The sequence below is a fragment of the Lepidochelys olivacea genome (assembly GCF_965140295.1).
Source record: "Lepidochelys olivacea isolate rLepOli2 genome assembly, chromosome: 8".
Classification (NCBI taxonomy): domain Eukaryota; kingdom Metazoa; phylum Chordata; order Testudines; family Cheloniidae; genus Lepidochelys; species Lepidochelys olivacea.
This window is the reverse complement of record NC_140418.1, coordinates 91,390,328-91,410,306: the sequence shown is the minus strand read 5'-3', so window position 1 is coordinate 91,410,306 and position 19,979 is coordinate 91,390,328. Positions and strand designations below refer to the sequence as shown.

Here is a 19,979-nt window from a genome sequence, read left to right as displayed (position 1 = left end):
ACTAGTACTCCTTTTCTTTTTACCAGTGTCAAAGTGGTGTGAAATCAGAGTCAGGCTCAGTGAATTGCCCTTCTGTAGGATGTCCCGCCCCCTTCAGAATCTGAAACACAGAGATTGCTTCTCATTTATGGTAAGGCCCTTTTACATTCCTCTGGCAATGTAAAGAACCCTTACACTGTAATTTAGACCCTTATCCATAGTTCAAGATTATGATAAAAAAAATGAACCTGTTAAGAAAGGTGTATATCCAGCAATACATCACGTTTACCAATAATTTTAACAACAGAATAGCTGGCATATTGGAAATCTAAGTACTAGTTTAATCTGCACCAGGCTGGTCACACAGGTTTATCTTTCCAGATATCAACCTGGACAGGACAGAGGTTACATTAGTTCAATTATACATGGTTTAATGATCAACTTAATCCGTTTGCCTTTTCTGAACCGAACAGGCATATATATAGGCTAAATTCTTTAACCTAGAACCATCATACAGCAAAAGCTAAAACCAGGGAAAACATCTCTGTTCAAAACTACCTTAGGAAATTGGAAACAGACACCATGAAAATAGCCCTCATCTTTCTTTTCATTGCCCCTTGTGCTATTTCAAGTAGAATTGACAAAGACTACTCTTCCTTTGATTCTGCACCTCCTGAGCCGAACTCAAGATTTGCCATGTTAGATGATGTGCGGATTTTAGCTAATGGGCTTCTCCAGCTTGGGCACGGCCTTAAAGACTTTGTCCACAAGACCAAGGGGCAAATGAATGACATCTTTCAAAAACTGAACATTTTTGACAAGTCTTTTTATGAGCTCTCACTGCAAACCAACGAAATCAAAGTAGAAGAAGAAGAACTCAGAAAAACAACTTCCAGATTGCAGGCCAACAATGAAGAGATAAGGAATATATCCCTCGAGCTGAACTCAAAGATTGAAGACCTATTACAAGACAAGATCCAGCTTCAAGAGAAAGTAGGGGGGCTGGAAGAGAAAGTAATTAAATTAGTCCACATCCAGCCTGAAGTTCAAGAACTGAAAGAAATGACTTCACTCAAAGTAAGTAGACTTGAGGAAACCCAGAGGGTAGAAAGCCAAAGTAAATCAGGATTCTATTTTAGGGAGTGATGCTCAGACAGCCATGTTTCCTCCACACATTTCTAGAAGCAGTAATATGTATTTTGAGAAATAAGCTTTGTACATGAAACTGGAGAATAATAGTCTTGCAGAAATCAATTCAAGTGTCTTACTGAAATGTCACCAATTTTAAAGCATAAATCCCCAAAGAAATCAGTGAGGAAATATGCTTGAAAACAGATGGAATGATATGGCTCTACATATTTTGCTTTGTGCTTAAAAAAATAAATCAATTTCAAAGTACACTAAAGCATAGTGGTAAAACCCTTGGAAATCAGATTAACAAAACTACAGCACAATACAGCTCATTGCAAAATGGTGGTCTATGTGAATTCTGATAGGTTTAATGTTAAGATTTAGTAACATTTATTTTAAAAATTAACTTTAAAGAGGGGCTATCTATTTACGGTACTTATATGGTCCCCATTACCATAGTACCTGAGCGCCTCACAATCTTCAATATATTTATCCCCACAACACCCCTGGGAGTTAAGGCAGTTCCATTATCCCCAATTTACAGATGAGAACTGAGGCACAGAGAGGCTAGGTGACTTGCCCAAGGTCACACAGGAAGCACGTGGCACGGCAGGGAAATTAACCCAGGTCTTCCAAGGCCTAACCACTGGAGCATCCTTCCTCTCTACTGGCCTAGTGGTATGTGTTATTTATACAGTTCAATTAAAAACACAAGACAGCTCCACAAAAATTCATTCTTTGAATCACCTACAAAGTGGGATTAAAGTGTTTGAAATAAAGGGCCAAATGAAGGTCTCTGAAGCTGACAGCAGTTTTGCTCAAGTAAGAGCTACATAATTTGATCCAAAATTGGTGTAGATACTCATTGCAGAGGAAAAGAGAGGATTCTACCTCACAAGGCAGGACAGGGAAGGCAAAATAAAGGAAAACGATGACCATGGATGGTGCAGTGATTTTGCCTTTAAAAACTGACACCAATAAAAAAGGTTGGTTGAAGACTACTTTTGCTAAGGCATTAATCTGATCTTTCTAACACAGAATGAAAGTTGTCTTTGGTGAAGTTCCACTTTTTTCCCCCTCCAGAATTTTGTACAGCAACAAGACAACCACATTAGGCAACTTCTCAAAGTTGTACAAGAACAGCATGCACAACTTGATAAACAGCACAATCAAATAAAGGAGCTGGAAGAAAAGGTAAGAGGAACTAGTTATCGAAATACACTTCTCCTTTCCAGAATTCATTCTGATTGTCTGAGATACCTAGGGGGGAAAATAACCCCATCAGCCAAAATGCAAATCTTGGGACACAATCTTTTTATGGGTGTGCAACTGCTAAATGCTGTGGTTCTGTGGTATGTGGTTGGGGCTTAGGGCACAAGAATGCTGAGTATAAAGCTCTGCACCATGGACCATAAAACCCAAGTGGGGCATGTTTGGGGATTGTAACTTTTCTAATTTTGTTTAATTCTCTAATTACCAATCTCACTGTTTTTCCTACTCTTTCCTTTCTCCTGCTTCCCAGTGTTAAGTGATTTTCTCTTTTTCCTCCTCTCTGCTGCTATATTTATTTCAACACAGCACCATACCTCTGCACTAAAATGTTTAACCTCTGTTACCACAGCTGTGGGTACAACTGACATGGTTTTGAAATTGACATGCTCATATTTAATTTCACTCCTCAGAGCAGGCCCCAAAAGAAAAGAGTTTTTAGTGCACGGCCCAAGGGCTCCGTAAACCCTCTACAGGTTGGGACTGGTTGTCTGAGTGGTGTTATATAGGGACCAAATTAAGTTCATCCACCGATCAAGATACATGTCAAATGGACAGCTAAGCAAATTGGCAGCTTATCTTAGTGAACAAGTTTCATAGACAAAACATGAGTTTCAAAGAGGCATGTTAGTATTAATATATTCAAAATCTCCAGGAACATTTATAAAACACTTTACATATTGTACACTGATTACTTTGAAAGATTAAATTGATAATAAAAATGGATATAGTACCTTGGATTCTTGTACTAAGTATATGACTTTTGATTATAATTCCAAGATGCTTGGGAGATCCATAATACATAAATATGCTTCTTTTCAGCTAAGCAATACAAGTTTCCAAGAAAACACAGAGAGTTCATTTTCTCTGAAACAAACTGAACCAAAGATCATTCCCCTTCCTTCACATAATTCCACAGCTCCAGTTCAGGAATTCAATGGTAAGATCATATAATGCTTTAGGTATGACTGTATAACCCATTGTGTTTGCAGTAGTGCATATGTGTGCATGCATGTCCTCACTGTTAAATGGTCAGATACAGGAGGTTTTTACCTTTCTTTTTCTAGTTTCTCTATGAAGCCAGTTCTTATGAAAGGGGCTGGGTTTTCAGCTTTGGAGACTTGAGTCCTTTATTTAACCATATAAAAGGTGTAGCAGTGCACATTTCCACACACTACCCCACAAATTTGCCTCCACTTTCGTGAAGTGGGACAACTTCTAGGGTTGAAATAGTCCAGTCTTGGTAGGCAGTTCAGTCTCTGGCCTTTCTTTGGGTTACATTTTGTATCACACATACAAGGCAATACCTTTATTGTCAGTTTTGATGATGCAGGCATTTGTCCACTGGGAAATGGACTGAGACTTGGATTGACAGGACTTGGATTAGATTTTTAAAGCTGATCAGCATTTTTAGACTTCAGCAATAGTAACGTTTGGGAATTCAGTCTAATTCAAACAACCACGATTAGAACTTCGTGGAGAAAAAAAGTCATTATGTCCAACAGTCTGTTCTTAGACTATCCCTTTTGTAAGATTATCTAAATTGAAACCTTGCCTAATTGAGCAAACACCAGCTGCCCAACAGCCAGTTGGCCACTTTTCCTCTGACGTAATTTTTAGCCCTCAGAATCTAATTTGCCCATTTCACAGAAGGAACCATCATAAAAGAACACTCCCGCTGAACTAACTATTACAACTTCTGTTTTGTTCCAAGAGGTTCAAAACAGGCAACTACCTCTGCAATGTTGGATTCTGTCCTTCAGGCTTCTTAACTGCAAAAATATATTTGTAATTCTTTAATTATTGCTATTCCAGGTGTCGCTACTGATTGCACTGCCCTTTATAAGAGAGGTGAACGGACCAGTGGCATTTACTCTATTAAGCCCAACGGATCTGAAGCTTTTAATGTCTATTGTGAAATGAAATCTGGTAAGACCAGCTATGCTAGAAGCAGTAGAATTCTTCCTTTAACAGTTTACTGATAAACTGTACTGTGCTTACTGCCCTAAAATGTACACAAACTTACAGCAGACTACCCAAAAGGTTGTCATCTATTAGAAAGCTGACTGCAACCAGTGGCATTCTGAATTCGTCCCGACTTTTCAAAATACCAGAGAGAATTGAAGAAAACACTTCCACTCTTTGTTCAGTCCATTCCTCACTATAAGCAAGAGGCAAATCCACTGGCATCTACAGGAAATAGCTTTTCATCCCTTCAGCCAAATGACCACTAAAAAGCAATGATTACTAACACGGTATTACAAACAACTAGTAACTTTTCTAAATTAAACCAGTTAATTGCATAACACTCAGCATAGGCAGCTAACAGTGGTTATGCTTTGAATAGTCTGACACACATTCTTTATAAGGTTATTCCGGGGTACAGAACTGCCATGAGTTTATCAGGCCCCTCCATGCTATCACATTTCAATTAGTTTATCACCAGTCAGTGACCATGTTGGATCTAAACAAGGATTGTGTCCATGCACAACATGGCTGATACATATATAATAACTATGGCAACTACCGATGGTATATCTTTGCCAGCAGCCTACGCTGGTATCTGCTTGTCTTCCTATAACAAAGTCATAATGCTGTTATTTTGTGGTACACATGCATGTGTATCACCAGTTTGGCCAGTTGTTCTTTCTCCCATTGTATCAGAGCACAGCACAGTGCCTCTCACACTGGCCGTGCAGCTCTATGTAAGTGCCCTCTTGGCTCCCTGATCTCTGGCACAGCTACCTAGCATTTCCAAGAATACACTGATGCAAACATAGTTGGCCTGTGGTTTCATTGTGAAAAGAAGCTGCTGAAGGGTCATAATTCAAGCATGTTTGTTGTATCTGGGTCAGATGAGGGTGTCATGACCTGGTTACTACAAAAAAGAAAAAAAAAATCAGTCACGCTTCATATGAATGTTAGCGAAATATCCTAAGCAGTCAAGAGCTACCACTTGAGAGAATTTTGTTGACTGTAAATGGTATTTATTAAATGCCCAGCAAAGCTACTAACATGGAACAATTAATTTCTCTTTTTATCTATTGCTCTACTCTTGTCAAAGTCCAAACAAATGCTTAAAATGACCTAACAGGCTGATGGTTTCTTTCCCTTTGTCATTCACAGACAGCTCATGGACAGTCATTCAAAACAGAGTCAATGGATCACTAGATTTCAACCAAACCTGGGAGAGCTATGCAAATGGTTTTGGTGATCTCAAGGGTAAAGGCACTGTTTTTACTCCTTCATTTTTTATAGGTTGTTAGCGGCTTTCAAATGCTAGAATCTTCAATGACTCTAGTGCATTCACACACCAGCAGGCAGAAACAAGCAAGCCAGTCTGAGCAGCTCATATAGCTAATGTGAGACACTGTCTATTGCATACCAGAAAATATAAGGCCCTGAATTCAGCAAAGCACGTAAGCATGTGCTTACCCTTAAACATGTGCTCAAGACCTTTGCTAAATCAAGACCAAAAAGACATATTTCAAATGTTATTTTATTTATTTATATTCTGCCCTTTTCAAGTTCCCCATCCAAAGTTTTAGGTTTCCTTGACACAGATTTCCAACCACAAGAACACAAGAAATACACAGTAAACACCACCAAAGTAAGCAGCACTTCTTCCTCCCACCATACCATGTTTACACTAAACACCACCACATCAATTGTTCAAGCTCAAGACACCATTAGACTAGACAGTATTTTCTTCTCTACACGTCCAGTCTCCCAATCATTGGCAGCCAATCATCTTACCTGGCATGTGAATGGTGAAGAAACACCCATGTTTATATTAGTTATTCATCAACTCTAAGATCATTTTTAATGCCAAGCATTGGCTAACAGCTTGCCTATCCAACAGATTTGTCTATGCATCTATTTAAAATTACTTGATTCTCCTTTTACAGAAAAATGACTCACTGTGGCAGGACTCAGGTGGCAGATTCAAGCCACCAATTTCCCAGTCTGGGCACAGAGCAGAGGGTAGATAGCAGCAGGATATCAACTATTGCCTTCTTTCAGATCTGCAACAGTGAAGAGTTGCTCTATTCCTCCCTCTGGTGTTGGAGCAGTAAATAGGACTGAGACAAGCATTCTCTCATGTAGGAGGATTCTCACCTCATATTTTAAGGAATGTGCCTTACCTGGTGTAGAATTCCCACATCCCTTAACAATATAGGATGCATTTTGTTCCATAGATCAGAAAAATTCATGCAAAGGATCATAGAAGTATACAGAGATACCAATGTATGACTGTGGCCTGTGAAGAATTTTCTAACATGAATGGAAAATGGTGGAGTGCTGCTTCTTAAAGTATTGTCCTGTATTTTTTCAAAAGTGCTTGTCCTTTGATCCTTGAAATGTAGGTGGGCACCTTGCTTGTGAGGCATTCACATTTGGCAGTATTGTTTTTGGTCGGAGATCAGCAATAGACATAATAAGAAGCTGGTTCATATTTTGCTAAACAATATGTTCAACTATCAAAAAGTCCATGAAGGAGAAAAACTACTCAAATTAAATCCACTTTTTTTTCTATAAGGGCATCAAAATCCCAATGTAGGTCCCCCACCACAACCACAAGTGAAATCCATTTCCAGTACAATTAAGTTTTATATATGCCACTTGCTTCACTTATCATGCTGTTTCAGTTACGTATTTTTTTTTAATGTCTGGAGTCCCCTCTGCAGTCCTTCACAAGCACTGTGAAAATTAGGAGAGGTTCCGTTTAATTTATATATCTAGTTTTTATTGATCACGAGTGTGTAATTAAAAAGATGTAAACAAAAAGAATGTTTCAGGAGACTCTCTGAAAAGATCAAGAGTTCCCAAGACTCATACTATTGATTTAATTAAAGCAATGAATAAACCTTTTAAAATAATTGTGCTCTGTCTTAACTCCATACTAATGATATTCATGCAACCTGTCCTTGCAGGGGAATTTTGGTTGGGACTAGCGAAGTTATATTCCATTGCTAACCAAGCTGACTACATTTTACGTATTGAGCTGAAAGACTGGAAAGATAATAAACGTTACGTCGAGTACACATTCACCCTGGGAAGTCCAGAAACAGACTACACACTTCATCTTTCAGAGATCTCAGGAAATATTCCCAACGCACTGCCTGAACAAAAAAAACTGAGGTTCTCTTTGATGGATCACGACAATGCTACAAAGAGTGATTTAAACTGTCCAGAAAGATATTCAGGTACCAGTATTTGAAGCACATTAAAATTCCAGTTCCTTTGTTACATTAGATATAACTTCATGAATTACTGGGAATCTACCTATAATGCTCAGCTGTCATGGATGTTAGAGACTGAAAAGACTAGTTCACAAAATCTCTCCCCTGCAAATGAAGAACATAAAATGAAATAATAATTATCAGCACTTATATAGTGTTTTTTGTCCACAGATTTCAGAGTCCTAAGACACCACCTAAGCATTATTATCCCATTTCACACATGGGGAAAACTGAAGCACAGAAATGCTAAGTGACTTGCTCAAGGCCATAGAGTGATTAGTAGCAGAGATAGAAATGGAACTCAGGGGTGAGTTCCTTGTTCATTTAAGTCAATAGGAGTTTTGCCACAGACTTCAATGGAGCCAGGAGTTCATCTCCCGTGTACTGGGTCCTAGTCCAGCGCCCAGCCACTGGACTACATTGGCTTTCTACATATAATCCCTTCTTGCACACAACACAAGATGGACTGGATATTAATTCCACTCTATCATACGCAGCAGACTATAGTTAAGCCTGCAGCCGAGTTTCCATTTAAAGCCTGATTTTGGTGCGCTCTAAAATATACAAAATAAGTCACATTCACCTCAAAACTGATGGATATATCTAGGACAAAGGTAGAATTTTCCTACACATTTATAAAACAAAAAAACAAAAACCTCAATGGGAGTTGGATCAGGCCTAGAGAAGCCTCACTTTGAAAATGCTGTCCAAATCAGTGACTAGCCTTCTGACGTCAAACAGAAAAAGTAAAATTTGGACTAAATGACACCAAAATATTGTTTTTAGGTGGCTGGTGGCACAGAGCGTGTGGGGAAACCAATCTGAATGGAAAATATATCAAACCAAGATCAGAAGGAAAACTAGAAAGGAGACGAGGAATATACTGGAAGCCTAAGAAAGGAAGATTCTATTTGATCAGGTCAACCAAGCTGATGATACATCCTACGGATTTAGAAAGTTTTGAGTGAATCCTCATTCTGAAGTGTTTAATTGAACACATATTCACTGAATATGAAACATAATATGAACTAATAATCAGGGCCGAATGCCCAAATACAAGGCATTACATATACAGTATTCCATACTACTCAATGATACAACACGGAGGAGTCTACTGTGGTCTTATGGTATATTTTGAAAGTATTATTATTTTTTCCAATATAAATATATTTCAAGTTCAAAACTACCTACGCATCCCCACCTTTGAACACTGGTGCCTAGAAACTGGATGTGGTTTTGATATTTTGGCAGACTGTATTACATGTGGACAAGAATTTTCAGGCCAATGCATTCATTTCTGGATTATGTAGAGGAGAATATTCAAAATGTTTCAATAAAAATAACAGACTGACAGAATTCTACAGAAAACATGTAAGTATTAGTTTTGAAGAAAAAAAAGGTTTTACTTTATAAAGTAACTTACTTTCATGTTAGACTCAAGTACTGTAGTCTTGGAATGTGTCTATGCATGACTGAATTGGCAGATAATTCTGCATTTTATGGTACTATGTATTTAAATGTGAACACCCAGCTGTGTATCTTGAGCCAAATATTCATTGTTGTGCTCATGCAACTATGAAAACAGCGCATCTGGAAATCCAGAATGTGAAACTAACCTTTTATATTATACTTTGTAGAATAATTCTTAGGGCCTGATCCAAAGACTGCCATTAGTTTTTTTGCACGGATGTCAACTGGCTTTGAATCAGGCCCTTAAATTACCTTTTGGTACACCTTATTTATGGAATCAAATGGACAAAGTGCTGTGTTTGAAACAGACCGATTGCCTTTAATATAAATAGAAACCAATCCTGCAACCTGTACCTATGCAAGAAATCCCACTGAAGTCAATGGTGCAACTCAACTAATCACATTCGTAAGGACTGTAAGATCCTGCAGGACCTTCAGCCCCAATCCTGCAAACACATATTTGCATAAATTTACTCAAAGGAGGAACCCCCAAAGTCGATGGGACTATTCACATATTTATGGTTAGGCGTGCCTGTAAGTGTTTGCATGGTAGGAGCCATAGAATGTGAATATTTTGAATCATATTGACTTTTCTATCTTACCTAAAAACTGTACTGTATGAATTTTGTAGCATTTTAACATTTGTCGACATTAATAAAACCCACCTTTTTAAACTATATTTTGTCAAAATGAAAACAAGGTTGAATATAATTAGCAAATTTCAGAGAAACAATGCACTAACTAATTGAATTAGAGGTCTGATGCTGTTGAAATGCACTCATTACAATCAAAGTAAGATAATCAAGCAAGAGGAACTGCACATTTGTACTGATGTCCTGGAAATGTTTAGTTGTTTATATTATACTTTAAAAATCAATAAAGAAAATTTCCAAAAAGAAACTAATATGTAACATGAATAAAAGAAGTCTTAGGCCACGTCTACACTACCCACCGGATCGGCACGTAGTGTTCGATCTATCGGGGATCGATTTACTGCGTCTAGTATAGACACGATAAATCAATCTCCGATCACTCTGCCGTCGACTCCGGAACTCCATGGCGAGAGGCGGAAGCGGAGTCGACGGGTGAGCGGCGGCTGTCGATCCCGCGCTGCGAGGACGCGAAGTGAGTGATTCTAAGTCGATCTAAGATACGTCAACTTCAGCTACGCTATTCTCGTAGCTGAAGTTGTGTATCTTAGATCGATTCCCCCCCCCAGTGTAGACCAGGCCTTAGAGGATTAGTTTTCTGTGAGTTGGTTGCACCCATACAGAGGTTTGTCTAGTTCCAAGAGGCCAAGGAGACCCACACCAGCTTAGAGGAAAGGTAGTCTGGGGATGAGGATAAGAACTGTCTTGGGGCTGCTTATCCTCTGTGCAAATCTCAAGTCCCTTCCTGCCAGCATCCATGGAAGACAAGAAACAGCAGAGCTGTCTCACCAGTTTTTCCCACCAGCTGTTCCATCCTACCCCCAGGACTGGATCCTCACTCCCCTGTCTTGCCCCTTGTAACAATGCCTGAGTGATAGATCTACTGTGCAGCTAATTAGACTGTACTTTGAAGCCCTCCAACTTCAGTGATCTGGAATTGGGTTTTTTCATTGCTAGTAGACCAGGACTGGCCAACCTGCAGCTCCAGAGCCACCTGCGGCTCTTCAGAAGTGACTATGCCGCTCCTTGTATAGGCACCGACTCCGAGGCTGGGGCTACAGGCGCCAACTTTCCAATGTGCCGGGGAGTGCTCACTGCTCAACCCCTGGCTCTGCCACAGGCTCCGCCCCCTCCCCTGAGCCTGCCATGCTCTGGCTCCTCCCCCTCCGAGCCTCCTGAACACCATGAAACAGCTGATCAGGAGGTTTGGGGAGGGAGGAGGAGGTGCTGATTGGCAGGGCAGCCAGTGGGCAGGAAGTGCTGGGAGCAGGGGGGTGGAGCTGCTGGGGGGGCTGCGGACGTATGACTGTGGCTCTTTGGCAATGTACATTGGTAAATTCTGGCTCCTCCTCAGGCTCAGGTTGGCCACCCCTGTAATAGACTAATTCATAGATACAAACCAATTCACTTTCCAGTCAAGAAAAGTCATTACTTCCTGTTAAGCCCCAGTCACTAGATCCACAGAAGACTGCCAAACATCCGGAAAAAAGCAATGAGCGATGTCCTGTCCCTGGGGAGCAGGAAGTTGGGTCTGTAGAAAGGCTAGAACATACAGGCCATGGGAATTGTGGGATAGCACTGCCGGCCTATTCAAACATGACCTCAGCAACACATGCTTTAGCTTCATCCTCATTGCAAAGTGAGTGGGCTGAGATACAAATTTCAGTAAGACATAGTTATGGGTACCTATACTCCTGGTCAAGCTAGCACGCATGTATTCTGAGGACTTAAATACAAGTGTCAAGGGCTTTATGTATGGATTGTAGGATGGGATTGGGCTAAAACATGTATCAGACCTGCAGTTTAGACACACCTTCAATGGACTTCAGCACTAGCTACTTCTAGCAAAAGAGCTCAAGAGTTCATAGAATCATAGAATATTCAGGGTTGGAAGGGACCTCAAGAGGTCATCTAGTCCAACCCCCTACTCAAAGCAGGACCAATCCCCAATTAAATCATCCCAGCCAGGGCTTTGTCAAGCCTGACCTTAAAAACTTCTAAGGAAGGAGATTCTACCACCTCCCTAGGTAATCCCTAGTTCAACTCCTTAGTAAAAATCCTCTAGCAGGAGAGAAGGTCTTGACTGACAGGTATAGTCCCATGTTTTAGAACCCCAACACCTGACCCTTAGTGTTCTATGATGAAGAATGTGAGATGGGTTTTCATCTCTCTACTTTCACTGCCTCCATCTCCTTTCCCCAGCTGCAAAACGAGCCCTTCCCCACCTCATCGGCTCCATCCCCCATCCCCAGTCTTTGAAAGTGAGACTCCTGAGTGAGCAGAGACTATCATGCTCACAGCCCATCACCAACTCCTAATGGCCAGGCTTTGAGCTAACAGCTGTGTCCTAGAGCCAGGCTAGTTATGCCCGGCCCACAGTTGCCCAATGACTGCAGAATTCCAGCATGGGGAAAGGGATGGAAAAGATTACAAAGGGGAGGCAGGGCAGATCAGGATGGTCAGCTAGGAGAAGAATGAAGTAATTTTGAAGGGCAGAGAAGGACTGTCTCTCCCCAGAAGAACCCAGCCTCTCTTCCCCATAAAAACAGCATGTCCCTACCCAACACGGGTATAGTGAGGATAAATCCATTAAAGATTGCGAGATGCTCAGATACTATGGTAATGGGACCATATAAGTACAATAAATGAAGCAGTTAAAGAATATACTTTCAGAAACAGTTTAAATGGGTAGCTGGTAATAAAAATGTTTGTTATATACATACTACAGGGAACAAAAGAACATTTTAGTCTTGTAATGTGAAGTGCTGCTGTTCCACATGATCTGTAGGATATCAGTATAATTTCAATGCAGGTAATTGATTTTTAAATGAGCTTAATCATTTGGCTATCCATAGGATTCATATTTGAATATGTATCCAAGTGCTATGAACAGATCAACAAAATATTTACTGTGACTATATTTAAGCAGATATTAGAGATCTATGAAATATTTATACTAAAATGTAATGCAGATATGTGAACTGGTGAAATGACTCAGCAGAAAAGGACAGTTCCAGTCAGTAAGGGTTAATGTTTATAAGAAAAAAGCAAAATAAGTTAAGATAGTACGAAAGTAAAGACAGCAAATCTGTCCTCCAGCTTGGAGGGGAGCTATGGTTGGCCAAAAATGGTAATAATTTTCTGCAAGAATTCTTATTATTTAAATTGATCTTTTCCAATTTTTTTGGTGGATTTTCTTCTATTTCCTGTGAAAAATAAAAATAAATGTTCTTTCTCCTCCTCCCCCCTCTTTCCCTCCCCCAACCACCACCAAAAAAGGGGTAGGAGAGGAGAAAAAGTGAGAGAAAAGTTTTGGGGAAACCAAAATACTGAAAACTGAACACACAACATTTTGTGTTTTGTTCTGGTGCAATATTTTGAATGATAAACCTGCAATGCACCATGTAGTTCTGTCGACACATCAGAGGGCTGGGTTGAACCTAAAGCTGGTGGAAATTTTTTCTTCTAAACATTTTTTTCCAATTAAAAATAGCTTTTCAAATTATAGGAAATTTTTCTCCTAAAATTTTCATATAGTCAAAGACATTTTGCATCAAATAATTTTTTACAAGAAACATTTTTGATCTCTAGGTCCAGCCCAATCCTATGGCCCCTGAGCATGTGACCCTATCTTCCCAAAAGGCATTCTCTCCCTTCGGCCTTCCAAGATGTCACTCTTACAGCACCTCCCCATACCATATGTGCAAAAAGAGGGAAAAGATGTGCTGAAATTAACCCCTTGTTCACTGATACCATGACTCCGATTTACTGACACAGTTGTAAAACTCAGCTGGATTTGAGTTTCATTATGTAACTGAAACACTCAGGTTTATGGTTTCATGTTGGGACTGTGATGAAGTAATTATGATTTTAACACAAAACCACATGAAACGTGTGAGGTTTCAACTGAAATTTCCTTTGAGGTTTTGGGTTGTTTGTAACCGAAACTCAAGCAAACCTCATATAGACTAAAAATGAAGAAAGCTCACTCAGATATCCCCACAAATTGCTGCGTTTTATGCAGCTAGGTCTACTAGGTTCTGCAAAGAACTGTTCTACAGCTGTTTATTTTTTGCCATAAGAGAGTCTGACTCCTTATGATGTCTTTGGCACAGAGGATCTGATGCTGTGGCAAGTTTTGCAGCAAACCAGCGTGGATAAGCGTGGAAGGTCTGGACCTGCTGATCTCATAGGGATTAAAATGTATTTCAAAAATCTTACCTGTAAGTAGTATTTGGAATATACACATCCCTAGCAGGAAACTCCAGTATCTCTCTTGTAGGTCTAACTCTGCTATCTGGGTAAAGTTTGACTTGCAGCAATTCTGGAGTTAGACAGTAATGAGGATTCTCTGGGGCTGGAGATATGTCTATCTTCAGCTGAGCTATAGAAAAAAAAATTATTACAATAATTGAAAGAAAAACACAAATTCAGTGTGCATATTAATGCTGTTTTCTAGAATGGAGAAGGTTAATATACTTGCCTTTCGCTTCTGAAAAGGAAAAAAAAGTATCCTGAAAGTAACATCTATTAGCCTGTGAAATAATTTACTAAGGGAAACATCTAGACACCCATCACTTGGCACTTGAAATACTAGACTGGGTAATAAATATACAATCAGGAACTATCCTGAACTGCCAATGATATGGTTTACAACAGTAGGATTTTCCCATCTAAAAGATACACATAGATTCTATGATGCCACAGTCCTGAGGCAAATGCATTTGTGCAACACTGAAATAAAGGGTTGGGGGGGCACAGATGGGCAACAGAGAATGAGTAAGGGGATAGGAATCAGGTGGGAGTTGTGAGGGGACAGACAAACAATCTTATAATATACAATCCATAAAGGTTTCCTTCCAGCACTTTCCATCAGGATAATTAAATACCTGTAATGGGTCTCAATCTCCGTAAAACAGAAGATGGTCTTCTCATATCTGCAAGGAACTTGTACAAATCTTCATCACTCAAGCGATCCCCTTCCTATTGTTAAAGAGAAAAAAAATGCTTAATACAGTGCCTGCATAAGGATGCAATTAGGAAAAAAAAAATCACCTCTCGCCTTCCTGCACCTGACTCCAAAACGTACTTTCTTGGAACAAGATGGTGAGAACATTAATAGGTTATGTTAATATCACGGGCCCTTCCTTATGAGAACTGGGTGAAATTTTTTATTGGAAACTTTTAAAAATAAAAATAGCCTTTTTCAGATTCCCCCCCCCGCAAAAAATTTCCTACTTTCATCAAAACAGAAAATTGAATTTTCAAATTACGAAATTTCAAAGGACTTGCCCCCCTTTCTTCCCTCTGCCCTTTCTCTCCCCTTTTTGCCAATGAACACAATAGAATTAATGATGTCTACAGTTTTGGGGCGGGTTGAGAGAGAGCAGGGAGAGGAGTTCCACTTTGTCCTTTTTCTTTTTTTCATTTGCCACTTTGTAACTCGCCAAAACTTCCTCAGCTTTGGCTTGGGAGAAGCTAGAGTGGCAGAGTTACAATTTCACCTTTCCTTTTGCCGCTCGGTAATGCTTCAAAAATTAACGACATTTTCTAGAGCAGCAAAAAACACCGTAATACCACACTGAACATCATTTTATTGCACCTGGTGGCCAAAAAATAAAAAATAATAATAATTACCTCATACATTACTTAATTGAAAACAAAATAGCTTCCATTTAAAAAATAGTCCAGCCTCCCTTACCATCCTCTTATCCTTAAATACTAAATGTTTTGAAATCTTTCCCTTGCTGCTGTTCCTCAGGGAAATCCACAGCCTCAGCTGAGGAGAGCTGACATCAGCACCACAGTATCAGAAAGGATCTGTTCCACCATGGGATCTGAGCTCCAAATGCTGAGAGAATTCCAAGAACTGCTGGCCATTCTTATCTCCCACTGCAGAGCATGGTCTTGCTTCTATTGAAATCAGTGGCAAATTGCCCATTGAATTGAATAGGGTTGTTTCAACAGAGATTGAGGGCAATCTAAGAACTGAGGCCATTATGTGTGAGCTAAAGATGCAACCACCATGGTAAAGGTTATGCTACAGTTCATGGCCAAGAGCAGGTCAAATACATCAACTATCCTTTGGCACATATTCACTCAAATAAAAATAATGGATTCTCACTGGCTGCTTTGTGATTTCTTCTGTGATTATTCGAGCAAACGGGTATACTGCAGGAATGTTCATGAAAACAGCGAATTTTAAATGTTTATTAGAGAACACTGGAGAAGAATGAACTAATATTCCCCGAGGAAACCTGTTTCTATTAGTTACACTGATACAGTCAGGGAACAGTGACAATGCCATGTGACCTAAAGGTCCACTCAGAACAAACTGACAAAGCTCAAATTTCATAAATCAATTTTTCACAATGAACTTCTCAGAAAGAATCCACAGATCATGACAAACTATTTGCAAAAATGTGTCTGTAGAATAAACTTCCAGTAATATAAATGAAATCAGATGCTGCTCAAACATAATCCGTGAATGGGAAAGCAAGGCTAAATTCAGTCAATGGATTATGAATTATCCACTCAGCTCTACTCTGACCTCACCAGGAGGGCGAACCAAATCATGCTGTGTCATGGGAAACACCGCAATGACCATGGCTCTTACAGTACCTGTTTAAAGAAGTTTGTCACCGTAAGAGTAGCTGGTCTAAAGCTAGTAAGGTTGCAAGTTTCATCTCCACTGGTTGTCCTTTCTAATGAACGCCTTCCAACAATACTGGAATTCCGTCTCTCTGACCAAGATCCTTTGCGTTCTAAAAGAAAAGGAAGAAAAACAAAGAGAACTACATTTGTTTCAAGCAGATTTTCTACACAGGAAGACAACTGCTGCATTCAAAAATTATGCAATAAGCATGATAGAAGAGGTGGTTATGCTAAGACAATCACACTCCTGAGGCATCAGGAAGCTATGAAGCACAGCTGAATACCTCTGCTCCTTTCATAGCAACCTCACCCCAGTGCCTTATTGCTATTATAAAAGTCTTTATTGTGTGGAGATTTATGTATTTCTCTTGTGCTGAAAGATGATGAAGTTGGCAGTTTTGGGGATGCTGAAGAGCAGTTTCAGATGAGCTGTGTGGTTCAAAAAGATTAATCCACTCCTTTGGAAAATGTTCATCAGCCTACAATGCTCTTCAGTCTTAGCAGCCTGGGTATAAATAGCATATAACAGATGGTTTGCTTGTAAAATTCTTGAAAGATAAACCTATTTGTTACCACAGCCTTGTCCTTTTTATTTCAACCCTTTTCTAGGACTGTTACAAAGGCGTGCGTGGGGGAGGGGGAGTGGAAAGAGAGAGAACAAGCTGGTAAAAGGAAAGAGCAGTGGCCATAGGGCCTGATCTAAGCTGATTTAGCTCAGGCACATATTCCCTTATGAAAACGCAGGATATACTTAACCTCCTGTGCCAATTTCAACCTCTGTGGAATCTCTCTCCAAACTTCCAGCACTGCTGACTATGTTCATTAAATGAATGGCTGTCCAGGCAAAAGGCATTCGATATTTGCCGAGTCTTTGGCAAAACTGCTCTGCTTGGCTTTTCAACTTTTCCAATTTCTCCTTATTCTGCAAACAAAACATTAATTCCAACAGATTAAAAAAAAAAAAAAAAAAAAAAGGAAAGGGAAGGGAAGCCAGCCTCCGCTTATCAAAAACGTTTCCAGGTGCTTTGTCCATGCAAAGTAATAATAATGACTTTTACACTGATCCCTAGTATAATAAATAAATAACTATAATAATAATAATACTTTGCATTTCCATAGCACCATCTACCTGAGTATTCCCAAGTGCTTTACAAACAATAAGGAATTGAGCCTCAGAACACTCCCATCCTGTAGAGCAGTGATGATCTAAAAGAGCAGCTGATTTAATGTTCCTAAGCTTCCAGAAATTGCCAGTTCAAATCACTTGGCCCTCTGCCCTCACAAGGCAGCTAAATTATACTCCAGGAAGTCCACTAGGGATTTCATTATTGCTATTGATTTTATGAGGTGATACTATGGTGACGGGAGCAGCATAAAACCCTAAAATAATAATACCACCAGCTACCTTTTACATAGCACTTTTCCTCAGTAGATTCCAAAGTGTTTTACATAGGAGATCAGTCTTTGTCCCCATTTTACATATGGGGAAGCTGAGGCAGAAAGCAATTAAAGGGACTTGCCCATGGTCATATATAGTCTGTGGTAGAGCCCGAAATAGAACTCAGGCTTCCTGTCTCTCAGTCCTGTGCCTTTAACATGCAGATCCTGATTTATCAAGGCATGACTTTAACCACGAGTAGTCCTTCGAATTCCATGGAAATCCTCACATGCTTCAAATTAGACATGTGCTTAGGCACCTTGCTGCAACGAGGCCTTACAAAACACCACTTGCCCAAAATTCACAAACCACCTGTCTGATTCCAAAATACAATATACGTGCAGGGTCACCTCACTCATCACAGGAATGGAGGCCCGTCTAGCTTAGGGTTTATACTGCCACCCATCACCATGGTATCTGAATGCTTAGGGAGCATCATTGCATAAGAGTTCAGAAGAGAAAGTGAATATAAACTTTGCCAGCTGGAACTATGAAGGAATTTAAATAGCAACCAGAGGTTTGCAGTCTTAGCTCTTAGAAAATGTATGGTGACAGATTTGAGGGTCACATGCAGGCAGAACATCCATTCTATGGTGCAGCCAGGCTTCACCATTTCCTTTTGCTTTTCACTTCATCTGCAACACTCATTCAGGAAATCAGAAGTAAATTAAATGATAAGCAAGAGAAGATGCCACGCACCACCTCATTCTATATTCCATTAGATCGGGGGCGGGGAGGGGGGGTTTTTCTTAAGATGGCTGTGAAATCGGTTTTTAAAATTAAATTGTACAAAAACTGACTGAGCTTGGGTAAAGTTTTACAGCTCTAAACTGTAGCTCTTCTAAAGATAAAATGGAGATTTCCCATTCTATAGCCATTGCTGATCTTGGAGTAACCTACAAAGGACAACATCAAAGAAATGCCACAGCACAAGTTGTCTCTTAGATGCTACTAGTATTCCTGTCTGTTCCAGAAAGCCAGCAAAAGAATGCACTCCCTTCTAGCCTCTGATCCACAGTGATTTACCATATCCAGGCTTGCACAACCACCACTTTAACAGCTCAGAGTTCAGTAAAAATTATGGTATTCTTCTAAGCTATGAAAACTGCAGTTCCAAGCCTTCTGCATCGTAGGTAGGATTTCCACAGTAAAGTATCTAGTTGTTTGGAAGGGAAGCAGGGACGGAGAGGTAGGAATTCAACTCTAAGTGTGGGCCAAGAGGCCAAGCCTTTTGCTATGCTTCATTACACATAACTAAAAAAAATATTAGAGACAAAAATATACACTGTCTCTCTTTGTTCAGTTGGCTATTTTGTACATGCAACAGGAGCACTGGGATTACAGTTTGTTTCATGATAGTCAGTTTCCCCCCCCCGATGTGTGGGTGGATCTTCCACACAACATCAGAAGAGAGGAAAACATTTTAAAACGTGGTTGTAAAAGCACCACAATTCAAATGCTAGCAGTGGACCTCCCCAGGAGCTGTGATACTGGGATTATTTTATAATTCCCTTTTAGAAGTTGACAAGAATCCTAGTTAAAGGTATCGTTTTAATAACAGGAATAGCAGGAACCGGGACAAACCACAGTAAAGGGAAATAAGGTCAATACATTTAATTAAAATATGAATGATTAAACTTCAATATCTTTGGAAGTATCAATGCCAACATTTCCTCTAAACTTCTAAAAATCCTTACCTTTGCCGCATCCGCTTCTTTAAAAATCATATAGGGCTCTGCGCATTCGCCAATATCCCCCTGCTGTAATACTTTTTCCAGCTGTGAAGAAACAACGGGTGTTTGTGAGGACAGGGACATGTATTTATCAGAGAATGGCAAATTAATAGAACACTCTATGTAGTTTAGACATGTTCTGAAGAATAGACATTCAAAAGAGCTGAAGCTCGTTTCCCTTTTGCACCAGCAAATTTAACCATAGATGTAAATCAAAGAACATTCTCCTTGACCAGATAGTCGGAAGTGTGAGTAACACAACTGAATTGTGGGTGAAAACTGGAAGTGCAAAAATGAAGGTGCAAATTACAGCCTTTTGAACGTTTAGCCAATTGCCAAGGGCTTTTAAAGAGTTATGTGTCAGATTATTACTTCATGATTCTTCTGAATTTGGTTCTTCTCCATGTTATTT

At 39.7% G+C, this 19,979-nt stretch overlaps 2 protein-coding genes across 6 annotated transcripts in view; one reads left to right on the top strand and one right to left on the bottom strand.

Moving 5' to 3' along the window:
* DOCK7 (dedicator of cytokinesis 7) overlaps positions 1-19,979 on the bottom strand; it is a 147,891-nt gene that overhangs the window by 78,275 nt on the left and 49,637 nt on the right. For all 5 annotated transcript variants that reach the window (XM_084637481.1, XM_084637482.1, XM_084637483.1 and 2 more), the window contains 5 exons: positions 19,532-19,612; positions 17,153-17,318; positions 16,364-16,506; positions 14,632-14,725; positions 13,964-14,126 (listed from right to left, as the gene is read on the bottom strand). In XM_084637481.1, the coding sequence (XP_084493607.1) occupies positions 13,964-14,126; positions 14,632-14,725; positions 16,364-16,506; positions 17,153-17,318; positions 19,532-19,612 (647 nt within the window). The remainder of the gene's footprint in view (positions 1-13,963; positions 14,127-14,631; positions 14,726-16,363; positions 16,507-17,152; positions 17,319-19,531; positions 19,613-19,979) is intronic.
* Positions 506-8,975, top strand: ANGPTL3 (angiopoietin like 3). Its single transcript, XM_084637485.1, has 7 exons — positions 506-1,056; positions 2,194-2,304; positions 3,202-3,319; positions 4,195-4,308; positions 5,506-5,601; positions 7,314-7,586; positions 8,409-8,975. Exons 1-7 carry the CDS (start codon positions 562-564, stop codon positions 8,588-8,590), a joined length of 1,389 nt encoding a protein of 462 aa, XP_084493611.1. The 5' UTR covers positions 506-561; the 3' UTR covers positions 8,591-8,975.

Excerpts from the sequence above, each read along its gene's own strand:
- ANGPTL3 (XM_084637485.1), top strand. The coding sequence starts at position 562 with ATGAAAATAGCCCTCATCTTTCTTTTCATTGCCCCTTGTGCTATTTCA. Across the intron at positions 3,320-4,194 it reads TCCAGTTCAGGAATTCAATG|GTGTCGCTACTGATTGCACT; the intron begins GTAAGATCATAT and ends TTGCTATTCCAG. Across the intron at positions 5,602-7,313 it reads TGGTTTTGGTGATCTCAAGG|GGGAATTTTGGTTGGGACTA; the intron begins GTAAAGGCACTG and ends CTGTCCTTGCAG.